General features: G+C 36.1%; 1 protein-coding gene across 1 annotated transcript in view; it reads right to left on the bottom strand.

Annotated features, from left to right (window-relative positions):
• FRYL (FRY-like) overlaps nt 1–13067 on the bottom strand; it is a 95469-nt gene that overhangs the window by 61536 nt on the left and 20866 nt on the right. Inside the window, exons 10-19 of the mRNA XM_010009986.1 lie at nt 12675–12776; nt 6569–6672; nt 5813–5921; nt 4754–4840; nt 3931–4102; nt 3088–3220; nt 2746–2853; nt 1218–1455; nt 430–615; nt 10–96 (exon numbers count right to left, since the gene is read on the bottom strand). Coding sequence (XP_010008288.1) covers nt 10–96; nt 430–615; nt 1218–1455; nt 2746–2853; nt 3088–3220; nt 3931–4102; nt 4754–4840; nt 5813–5921; nt 6569–6672; nt 12675–12776 — 1326 coding nt within the window. The remainder of the gene's footprint in view (nt 1–9; nt 97–429; nt 616–1217; nt 1456–2745; nt 2854–3087; nt 3221–3930; nt 4103–4753; nt 4841–5812; nt 5922–6568; nt 6673–12674; nt 12777–13067) is intronic.

Here is a 13067-nt window from a genome sequence, read left to right as displayed (position 1 = left end):
CTCTCCTACCTGGTCAGCCCCAGTGAGATGTATGAAACTCTCCAGGATAGTAGCACTCAGTCTGTCCATTACATCTATAGCCAACTCATCGTCACTCTACAAAATTAAAAATGCAAAGCACAAAAATCATAGAATGGTTTGAAAAGGACCTTAAGATCATCTAGTTCCAATCCCCTGCAATGGGCAAGGACACCTCACACTAAACCATGTCACCCAAGACTCCATCCAACCTGGCCTTGAACACTGCCAGGGATGGAGCATTAACAACTTCCTTGGGCAACCCATTCCAGTGCCTCATCACCCCTCCCATAAAGAACTTCTTTATATCTAACCTAAACTTCCCCTGTTTAAGTCTGAACCCAAAAAGCTCAAAGTCAAGATAAAAGCAGTTTCCTTAAGCAGTCACAAGAATGGATCATCGGTTCTTACCTTAGAAATCTCTAAAACTGTGAACAAGGCCCTTATTTCTCTGAGAACACTGACAGCCAGTCTCCTGGTGGCAGGTCTTGTGCTGCAAAGGATGACCAAAGCAAAGCCTTCCACCACATGGAATACACTCGAATAAAGGGTCCTCTCCAGAGGAAGGGTATGGGCAGCCCCATTGGATACACCACGCTAAGAAAAAGATGCAGAAGTTAAGCAAATTAAGAAAAAAGTAAATATAATCAAGCTATAGCCCCATTATTGGAGATGGCAGAATTCATCACACAGTACTTAGATCTTGTTTGGCTACTAGTCAAATCTGCATTATGAAAATGGCATAATATGAGCTACTTTGGTTTTTAAGTATCTCTCTGAATTCAGTCCAAATACAGAATGTGTCTTATTTCATTTTCTAATGAGAATGACACAGTAAGAACAAAATTAAAAAAAGTAATACTCTTACAGATAGGATTGTATAAAATTAAATTATCTGAACCCTTTCTGTTTGCTAGTAAAAAATCATGCTTTTTTCTAGTTCTACTGTTTAACCACTCCTACTTAATATATTTCCAATTATCTTGATGACTTTTGATGTAAGCAAAAATGTGGACATGAGTTAGGGTTTTGGTAATATTCATTTTTTTCCCCCCCAAAATGCTAATTTAAAATAATATGTTCAAAAATTTCCAAGCACTGTAATTTTTATTACTTAATAAAACCAATAAAGCCTACTAATAAAACTGTATGTAGAGTCAAACCATGTTTTAACATCAAAGGACCTTATTCAGAAATACCTGAGAATCTTGGTTTTTATTGTGCATTTGGGCTGCTTGTTTCCACTGATTTATGAGCTGCACTAACATTTTTACTGCATTGTCAAGAAGCGTTGGGTGGATGTCAGTCACTTCACGCACAATAAAATATACAAATCCTGAAAGAACATCTTCCCGCCAATCTGGAAAATCAAGCATTAATGCTTGGAGAGTATTGAAAGCCAAGGCACGAAGTTCTTCATCCATATGAATTGTCAGCCTGTTTAGAAAAAATACCAGTATCATCACCCTCGATTGGCATACTCTTAACCAGCTTTTATAAATTATGGTGTCAATTCTTCCTTCTTTACTGTACAATGTAGAATACTTCCACGCAGATTCATGTTCTGCACTGAATACATCTGAAACTGGCTACTAACAGAAGGTAATACTAATAATGCAAGACTTCATAAAACTTAGTAAAAAAAATAATTTCAGAGATATTGTCAAGTCTTTCATATAGACACATCACTGCATGAATCTGAGTCCACCTCAGAGCTCAGTATTCAGGCACCCTGTGATGTACATGCTATTTTCGTCAAATTAGAATTGAAAAGAACAGATTAATTTTGAAGATAAAGTACCTTTACTCATTAAAAAAACCTTTGCAAATATACTTAAAAATATGTCTCAACCCACTATGGTAGATGAAACTTACCAAGTACTGTATTATTACTTAGTACTTCATGCCTTTATGTGATTTTTGACAATGATGAAAAAGCTTTAGAAAAATCTTATTCTCTCAAATTATTATTAACTTTTTAATATATGTAACTTAATACATTATATGGCAGTGAATATATAATTTCAAATCTAAAAGCTCTGCTGTATTTCAGCACAGAGACCATTCCTGTACTAAATAAATCTATAAAGTTTTAAAGAGGCAGGGTTATCACTCTAAGTAATATGTAAAGACTGCCTGCATGTCTCACAACTACATACTCTCACTGAATGCTCAGTCTACCTACCTGCACCTGGCTGCCCAGTTGTCTCAACTACTTATCAGTACTGGTAAGGCACATTCAATTTAAATTGAGATAAGAGATGGAAGAATATGGGTAATGTTGGATTTAAAAAAAATAAAAAATAAAAAATAAAAGAAAAAGGGAGCAGAATAGAGAATAAGAAAAAAAGTTTCCCTCAAGTGCTCTGCCTTACATTTTGGTGATGTCAAGCAACACTTTTATGATAGTTTGCAGTACTAGAAATTGGAAGAAAAAGAAAAAAAAGGAAAAAGTATGTTTGTAGTAACGAAATGTAAGGCAAGTGCAAAAAACAGAGACTAGAAATGAACTCCGACTTCTCAAAAAATTATCTCTAAAAAAGTGCAAGATCTTCAGGATAAATTTACCTCCTGCTACTCTGGCCAGTAACGCTTGACCAGTTGCAGAAGGTAGGCAGGAATAAGAATGGATTCTGTATGCAGTGGACTCACACTACATGACAAACTCTTATACACATGGCATTTAAAAAGGAACATCCATTAAGAGCAGAATTTTATTTCTCTTACCTTGCAAGCAATTCAATGAGGTCAGTCCTGCTCATGCCATCTGGAATCAGTCTTGGGATAGCAGCAATGCAAGTTCTGAATAAATCTATCTTAGGTTTTCTCTCACCCCTTCAAAAACAACAGGAGAGTTCTACTTCAGAACACCACAAATATTTTCAACTTCACATCAAAACTAAGGAGCTAACAAAATTTTTTATCAGTATTTAATGAAATCAACAGTCATTTAATAGTCAAGAAGAAAGCCAACAATTGTAATGCATTAGTGATGGCATTTGCAACATTACAGCACAAAACCAGCGAAACTTAACTGTGACAGTGAAAACACTGTAATTCAGTACATACGTAATCATGTCTTCAGGTTCTTTATTGGACATCTGCACACTAGTCATGCACATGGGCCTTCCAACTTCTTTGTCCAAATGCCTAAGAATGCTGTCTAGCGCTTTTCTGACTTGAGGGTAGTATATGGACATTCCTGAAAATCCAGAACAGATACAATCACCTCTTTCATTTGTTTTCATTCAATTTTCATATTTTTTATTAAAATATTTGCCACTTATTCAGTTTAGGACAATTTTTCTCTTGTACAAAACATGACACGAAACACACACTTTAAGTGTCAAAGGAAGTGCATATTACTGAGTAGTAGTAGGTATTGTATGAACCTGGAAGTTCCAGAAAGAACATAAACAAGGAAGCAATCCTTGTTGCTTTTCCATTTTCTCAATTCCAAGCAATTTAGTTCTAATTTAAATTTTACATGCTGAAACAGTCCTTGAGAGACAACTACCTCATCCACTGAAGATCAACAGAATGTAGGTATCAAAACTGTCTTACTCCACTTCAGCTGTGGGACATGTGGGATATTCTAGAGTGACATCAAGGCAACAAATATGGCCATGCTGTTCACCACACTAACTGCACTCAGGCTTCTTTGTGCTAATTTGGCAGTGCAAAACACTTCAAAAAAAGCCATGGAGTTTGTCTTGGGCATCGAAAGGTCAATACTGCCTAGCAGCCCTCTCTAAAGAATCAAAGCAATTCTGTTACAACAGGCTATCACTGGATTCTCTCCAACAATTCAAATAAATACAGAAAAAAAGTTACACAAATGTACTGCTTGAGAATAATTGAAAACACACACACACGTACTGGAATGCCAACTTATGAAAGAATACAATGTACCTATAACTTTTGCTTCCTCATCTGTCAGTGTTTTATTAAGAAAAATTTTCTTCACGCGCAGAGTATTTCCTGAGGGAAGAACAACTCCTGTTGTTGGCATTGGTGGTTCACCGTCTTTCTGCTGCAAGCTGTCTGCTATGACAAGGAAGACTCTGAGGCCAATATTCATCCTCTTCAACAGCAAAAAAGAGAAGAAAAAGGGAAGAGGAAACAGAAGAAATGATAACGTTAAAGTAACTCAGACAAGGCAAACATGAATTGCATATTTCCTCTCTTTTAAACAGAGCAGTATGGTTCCAGTAGGAGAGACATTAATTTAAATGTTACATGTTAGAGTAATAAAATAAAAAGAATAAAGTTTAAGCCTTGAGTGCCTCCCCACAACTCTGATTCCACTTAACTGATTTGGCACAGGCATTATACTGAAAATTTCATAGTGCAGAGCACTGGAGGACTTAATACAAATCTCAAGAATGACATACTGAAGGCAGACATTGCTTAAAGGTCTCAACTGTTAGATTGAGTCTTGAACCATAAGACCTAGGTATGACTTCCCTGAAAAAAGACTGTACAGTTATACTGTAATAAAAATTCACACAAACTATTGTTGAAATGAGTCTGAACTCAGTAGTACTGTTGCTAGCTTAAACACTGGAAATGAAACAAGTGTGCACGACTACAATTACTTCTTTAGTTTAAGGAGAACACCCTTTTGGATATCCATTAATCTGCTTTCATCCTGGCTCAAAAATAGTTAACCACTTTCCCCCAAAGTACCCCAACGCCCAGTTCTCACTGGATGCAAGTAATGAGCTTTTTTTACCTCTGGGTTAATAGTGAAGGTTTTAGGAGATTTTCCAACACTAAGAAGATCAAATATTATTTCTTTCATTGCAAAATCCAAACGTTCCTATAAAGGGAAAAATAAATTGATACTATTATCTCTTTTTAGATATTATGCATAGTTTAATTTCTTGGCTTTGCACAGGTGCTGGGTATCAACTCTTAAAAGTTTAAAAAATTAAGAAATTTTAAAATATTCCTTATTTCCTATTTATTCTTATGACTTAATGTTGGTTTTTTGAAATACAGTACAATTTAACAGAGCTCATCCCCTGACATGGTTGAACCATTTCTCCTAAGAAAAATTCGCAGACAATTCTGATCAGTTCAAACACATTTCTACAAATAAGCTGAACTGTTTTAGGTAAGTAAAATTTAAGTGACAGGAAGAGGAGCCCTAGGAAACAAATATAAATAGTGCAATGTGTCCTGCCTCATCCCCATACTGTCAGAAGCAAAGTGTTTTGGAAGCTGAAGCACAGAAAAGCTGTCTGTAAGACAGGAAAACATGCTCTGATCTATAAGGTTATAGATGGATGAGAGTTTGTCTTGTGAGATCGTATCCTGCATTTTGGTATTAGGACAACAGAAGCATCTAAAATAACATAAATCGTAACGCAATACTAACTACGAAGTACTGCATGCAGTGCATATTTTTTCTCTCTACAGAAGCTAGTCTCCAGGCTAAATGTAAGTGGATATCACCATTCAAATGCTCTGTCCCTTATAAAAGTCTTATTATAGAATATACTAATTATATTAGTGTATTTATATATACACACCCCACAATAGTGCAATACAAATGTAAATATTAATCATAATTTTCATACACAACAGTTATTGAAGTTTAAGTAAAATAACTTTGCCACAGGTAGAAACAGAACAAGTCATTTCATTTGTTATACATATTTGTAGAACTTCTCCTCAAGACAGAAGACCATTAATTCAATGCAAGTATTTCAAAAACTAACCTTAAATTTTTATTTCTTCCAAATAATATTCATCCTATTCTTTTAGCTCTACCTAGACATATTCTTACCTGAGCAATGAACTGAATAATCTTCACAAATATATTCAGAGGTGTGTCTCGCGGGACCACACTACGTGATCCTTTTGGGAAAAGTGCTGATACAATGCTCATGAGACGGCTACAGGAATTTAGAAACAAAACAACTTTTTTAAATAATTTTTTCATAATAGCAGAGATGTTACAGTTCAAATCTGGAGGGGGGTTTTCTACTATATAATACAGAAGCATATAACAAGCATATAACTGGTATGCCCACTTGTAGAAAGTAACAGCCCTCTACTGTCACAGGCAACAGTATCCTGGGTTCATATATAAAGTGGCCAAAATCCTGCTTTAAACTAGTTAGCAATAGTCAGGGGCGGGGGGGGAAATCTGAATGACTATTTCAAATTCTCATGATGCTAAATTTATAAAGAAAACCTTTTCATTTCCAGCCCAAACTTAGTGATGGCCACTTCATACCCTATTTGTTCTGCTACCATTAGTGCCTTTTAACTTTAACAAATTTCTTGCTGCTTATCTCTCTGCCCTCTTCTACCCCTGCATGTCCCTGCAAAGATCAATGGTGATTCAATTCTTTCTCCTCATCAAAATAATCAAGTTCTTTTGGTTTCCTCTTCTGAGATGAAGACTTTGTTCCCCTGTTTATCTGACTAGACCATCCCTGAGCTGGCTTCAATGTCTCTTCTGATATCACTGGGGGAAGTGGGGGAAACAACCCACCAATCAATAGTTTAAAACCCTATGCATAATGAACAAACTTACCTTTGAGTTACAGTGTTGCTTTCACATTTTATTCTAATAACATAAACCCACAATAACCTATACAAAGATTCCAGTGCAACTCGGGACATTTTGGGATCTTTATTCTGTAAAATAAATGAAAAATACAGTTACTGTTGCCTGTGAGACACTCAGAAAATTCAATTTTCACTCTATTGACTTTTGACAATAACAGTGAAAACTGATATGTTTGATATTGACTAGAAGTTTTAATGTGTTTTCATAAAAACACCACTACATTGCCCATTTCCAATACTACCTGAATATTTAACTAGTAATTCCAGGGTATTTTATGTGTCTTTCACTCTGACAGAAGTAACTAAAAAGCAGATATTCCTCTTAAGATGAACACCAAGTGTACTGCTCCAAGAACTTCTCTCAGAAAGCCATTTGTAACGAATACCTTCTTCATAGGAAACCAACTTAGTTTGTCTAAAACATCGGAGTAGCTGCTTTGGATCAGACATAAAGTCTACATCCATCATTCAGTTTATGACAGCAGACAGCAGGAGGCGCAGAAGAAATGAATGCAAAAGAAGGCAGGCACCCAAGGATGTTTCTCTGGGTGTGCCCTCCAGGCTTCACCCAACTTTGCCATTTCCTTGGGTTGTATTAGTGTTTACTCACTTCAAATTGATTTTTATTGTAACAATTAAGCTAGCTTTCTCTCAAATTACTATAAATTCTTGTGCCAGAATTCAGTTTAAATTATGCCCCATATGGAAAAAAAAAATAATCATTTTTCCCTTAAAGCTGATACTAGTAGTTTAGTTTTGCTCCTCTTAGCTCTTAAACCGTGTAAACCAATAAGTAGCTAAAATGTACCTAAGTATATACCAACTGGTACGTGAGTATGAGCTTATGGACAGATAAATGATTCCCAGGTGTCATCCTTCTACGCATTCTCTCAGTTAAAAAAACAAAAAACCAAAATGCAGCAAACACCACCCCAAAAAAAGAACTGCCAAACTGGACCTTCCCCATTTCTAGTTAAGTCCCTTTGTTTCAAGACCTATCTATATGATGGCTTGAACCTAACTAATTCCACATTTTGTGGCCTCTACCACAAGCCAGTAAGCCGGAATAGCAGACCACTCTGTTCTCCCAGGACAAGAGGAGTGCAGTTTCACAAAGGGTGTAACTGCATTTAAGACCATACTGTTTGAAAAGAGATGGTTTCATCTGTGGTTCCCTCCTCTGCAATCTCTCACTGCTCCCTTTGCATTGACTCTAGCAGTAAGAAAGTCCAACTCACACCGGTAAGCTGATTCAAGTAATTTCATGGCCATGTCTCTGCAATAAACTGACTATACAAAGGAGAGTAATTTGGATGGCTTTAAGATGGGTGGGTCAGTACTATTTGTTTTGGCAGCAGCTTACTTTAAGAAAGGCTAAAGCCCATCACAAAATCACAGAGGCAAATGTGGTATTTCACAGAAAAATAACATATATGACTTTATAACCGAGTCTATGTGAGGGACAACGCTGTTCTACCCTCCCTTCACACTCATCTATGTTGTCCTGCCATCACCTCTCATTTAGCACACCTGCAACTAGGCAGCGGGTAAACTGATGGTGATCTGCACAAAATCTAACCAGTAAAAAAGTTACATCTGTCCTTGGTTACTATTAGAAGAGAGAACTGTCTCACTGTTAAATTAACTGTCCAGTTAATTTACCAGCAGTGCTACTGTGAGGAAGAAGCAAACACTCATAATTGCACAAGAAGGTGAAACTGTGATAGCTTTGATTTTAATCAACTTAAGCCCATGGTATTACTACTCATCATACTTAATCTACAGGCCAACAGTTCTTGATGTTCAAAATAGGCTGGTGAATTCATTGGTAGTACACATACTATCAAAGTCTATCTGAAATGCAGTGTCTAGAACCAAATAATGCTTGAATTTTCTTCAAATATTCCAATGGGAGCTTAATTTACAGGTGCAGAAGAAAACCAAAATTTAGTATTGCCTTTCGATCATCTAATTAAAAAAATGTATAGCTAGCAGGTATTTTACAATGTGTTAACGACATCCATCTGTTAGGAGGTTTATCATTAGTATAGCTACTTCTGATTAACTATGACAAAGTTTGCTTCTTTGTTGAGAAGGGATGTATAAGGAGGCATTCACCTTTTAAAAAGGGTTACAAAATAAATCCAGAAATGCCTCTAATTTCTTAAGCACTGAAAATTCTCATTATTTCTTCCTCCAGTTTAGGAACTAAGCAAATATGCTAGAAGAAAATGGCTTTTTGATCTAATTTATGGCACACTGTTTATATACTTGGTGTTAGTACATCAGTATTTCCTTTTCTCTTTGAGATTATTGCAACTAGAATGCAATATACATGGCCATGTAATTCACCAATCTGGCTGAATTTCAGTCTCTTTAGCTGATGTCTGTTAAGATTTTGAAGCACTCTATACAGGGGTTTTTCCAAACATAGTTTTGCCTAAAATCCTAAAACTTTTAATATAAATTGTATCAGCATACTATGGAATAAGCTGTGATGAACCCTATCTCTGTTACAAAGCCAAAAAAGTAAGAGCAAATCTACTGTGGTCTTACATGACACATTAAGATGAGTCAATGAAACGTATCTCAACAAGGGCAAGGAACAAAACAGCATTTTTTCCACGTTAGTCAAATGTAGTCACTTACTGAAGAAAACACTTTTTCATACTGATGTTAAACTTTTCTTCTGTTCTGAACTAAAACAATTTCTACTGTTTAAAACCTGCAAAATCAACAGTGTAAAAAGCCTTTCAAGTTAGTGCACCGAAAGTTGTTAGATTAAATCAGTTTCATGGTTTTTAATTGTGAAAATGTTTTCAACTTTGCTTGCATGCAAGACACTTTTTGAAATGAATTACCAGGAAAAACCATACATCTGAATAGGTAGTCTACTTCCAGTGGAAACACCCACTGCTGTTTAGGGGAACCAGTTATGATATTGATACTGCATCTCACAAAGCCACATTTTCAGGCCAAGGAAAAAATTGACATTAGATAATTTTCTGATCTTTCTCCTTTACTCTCTGGCAAGAAAAAAAGATCTTTGAAACATCAGCTATTCTTAGTCCTGTTGCTTATTAATAGTACCGACAGCGATTTTACAAAGAAAGGAAAGCACAAAATAAAACAATCAACATAAAAAAAACCCAAACCAAACCAAAGTATTTACATGAGACAAAGCAACATTTCACTAAGTTACAACAATGCATTAACTCACCTGCAGTGTTTCTATTTGTTTTCTGATACTGTTGTTAGATGGCATCTAAATAAAGCAATGTGAGACAGCAAAACATAACAAACATGAGAATGGAAGGCACATGCATGTTAGATGAAAAAAAGCACAAAACTAACAGATAGCTGCCTAGTAAGGACTCTATTCAGTAGAAATACAGGTTTTGCTGTAGTGGCAGAAAACATTCTGCCAACTTCCAAGGTTTTGCAGTAACAGCCATTAAGGTTAAACTGTGAAAAAAGATTATTCTTTTCCACCCAACAGTGGAGCAAAATTACTGACACTTCTCTCTCTCATTTCAGCAGTTTTCTTACATGTTCCTTCCTCTCCTTCCCAGAAGAGGTGGTAAGAATACCACAACTCAGCTTCATCCTAGAATCTATCAACTTTTCTGATAAAACCTGCTAGAATTAGTCTATCTAAATACTAATCCAAAAAGCAAGCAAAATGTTTTACAATGCTGACCCAGTCTTATTGTTTGCTGAACAAATTCAGAATTTTGCCTACACTACAGCGTGTAAAGAAATGCCCTGCTGGGCTCAATGCTGAAACAATATCCCAACTGCTTTGTGGGACAAGGCCAGCTGTACGTATACCAAAAGACACCCTTTGGTACACTCCAAGTCTAAACTGACTCTTAAACCTGCTATTTGCATCGGTCCGGACCCTTACGTTTCCTCCTTTCAGCAAGATGTGGATGTTTTTCCTATACAATAAGCCTGCTTTGAGGATAACTAAAGGTAGTGTGCACCAAAAGCCAGTACTAAGACTTTACAAGGGCAATAAAAATTGCCAGTACTGGATTAGGATTCAAAGCAGCCTCAGGTGCACTATCAAGTATAACACAGCACCATAATACTGCAGGGTAAGGCAGGGTATGAACATACTTTGCATCAGTTACTGTGGAGCAACTACAAAGATGTGAGCTTTCACACCAGGGCAAATGGGAAATTGCTTATTCCTGTCTCCAAAGTGTGACTACATGGTGTTCATTGCTAGGTAAGAGTTTGCGCTGGGCAGTCACCTGGGAATGAAGTGAGCACCATGAATCCATGACCTATGTTACCTCTTGGTGATTTGCTAACAGGCCTGTACTCTTCACAGAATATCCCTGCGATAAAGTCTAAGTATTGTCATTATTTCATTTGTTAATTTAACTTACACGGGAGGGGTGGATGAACCTTTTTAGTACTCTAAAGTATCTCTCAGTAACTCTTAAAATTACTTATTAAATTATAAAAGACACTAGAAACACTGGATTTGGAATCCTATTGCATTTTACATATTTAGGTAACTGCAAAATAAATTTAGTCATTAGGAAATCAGGAAATAAAATGGGGAAGAGGAAATCTAACAGACTAAATTGCTGTGAAATTCAGATTTATAAATTAATGAGATTACTTATTACAGAGTGCATGCATTTAATTAGCTTCAGAAACAAAGAAACACATTAATTTGTAAGACACATGAGGACAGTGGAGGTGTATTTCTCAAGATTGAACTCAACAAAGTTTCTGAACAAGGCAGGTATCCAAACAATAGTACCAACAGAACCAATAGTATTTGGTGGGCAAATTAAACCAAGCCATAAAATATCCCAAATAACTCATCGATGACACAGCATCATAACACTGCAGATTCTGAATTGCAGAAATTCATATGTAGAATTTCTGCTGAATAGAGCCTTACAGTAAACATGTTAAGCTGTTAGTGGTTAACAGAATTAAGTAAAATATAAAATGCATGCTCAGCAACTACCAGTTAAACTTAATGGCATTTATAGTTCTAATACATCCATTATCAGCAATGGACATTATGCCAGAAATACACAACTCCTACAATGAAAGAGTTTTTTTAAAAGCTTTAAAAACAAAAGCAAAAAGCAGCCTCCATAAGCAAAATCAGTAACAAAACATAAATCAAGGCAAATACTGCAAAAGAACTGCAATGTTAGACGAAAAATATACAAAAACCCAACAAGCAACAGAAAAGTGTGAAAGATGTCATGAAAACAAAATGACCCAATCCAAGCAGCTAAACCTGTTTCCTTTTGACTTCATGCTGGTTTATGTATTTTACTAATAAGCTTCAGAATTGTCACTCATACCTAACCAGAATGAATATTGTGAAGTGGATCAAAGAATTTATTAAGATTATCAAAATCAATACATTAGGCAAAATCATGAACTGTGTTAATCAAAATTAAGGAAAGAACATGTACAACAGTTAATGTTACAAGAAAGTCATTAAAACAGATCCCTAATTTCAAAGTATCTTGATCTCTTCATCAACCAATTCATGTTTACAATGATATCAACTGGAGCCACAAGTTAAAGGGACACTGTAATTTTTATTTGGGAAATATGTATCACAGGCTGTAGGTATAATCTCTTTCCTGAACTCCCAATTCATTTTCTAATCCTTCAGTAAGTGAACAAGAGAGAAATTTTGCATTTACCATACAGGAGGAGACAAGCCACGTATTTTCTCACATATAAATTGCACATGAAGAATTACAGTTTGTACTTTCTCTGGCATAAACAGTGTTTATTAGCAGACACTTCTCCTGCAGCTTTTACTCAATAAAACTGATACTCCCCCTAAGGGGCCACATCTATTTCCAACATTAAATAACATCACAAAAACTCACTACTAAGTTTAATACTAATGGAGACGAGACATTTAACTTGGGTTTGTTTTTTTCTTAAGAGAAGTATTTCACAGTGTCCTTTTAAACAGCCAAATATTCATTGTTTATTCGGCACAAGGATGCTGAGAACACACTGGAATAAATGCTATCAATTTGCAACAGTTTCTGATTGAAAAGGATTCTTACCTTCAGATGTGACAAACAGTTCTGCAGGAAAACGTGCCAGTTATTTAAAAAAAACTGTTTCTGACTGACACACAAGAGGCAGGTGATCAATGGATACAAAGCCTATGAGTAGGGGGGAAAAAGAATTGATCAAATTGCTCTTTGCAGACCTCCAAAGTCTTGTACATGGAGAATAAGGCACACAGTCGGTTCTTGTCTCTCACAATGTCAGCACTGCACAACAAAACAGCCTCTCCCCTGCACTAGAAGACAGATGCCAGGCAATCTACGTGCTGTAAGAGCTCATGGTGTAAGGCCAGGGCAGTGGAACCATGGTGAAGCTCATCCCCTAGCAAGTCCTGATCTCAAAGACTGAGAATTGATCTCACTCCTGGGCACAATATTCTCTCTTTC

The sequence above is a fragment of the Nestor notabilis genome, unplaced genomic scaffold (assembly GCF_000696875.1).
Source record: "Nestor notabilis isolate BGI_N333 unplaced genomic scaffold, ASM69687v1 scaffold8782, whole genome shotgun sequence".
Classification (NCBI taxonomy): Eukaryota; Metazoa; Chordata; class Aves; order Psittaciformes; family Psittacidae; genus Nestor; species Nestor notabilis.
The sequence above is the reverse complement of the archived record's forward strand: the minus strand, read 5'-3'. Positions and strand labels throughout refer to the sequence as shown.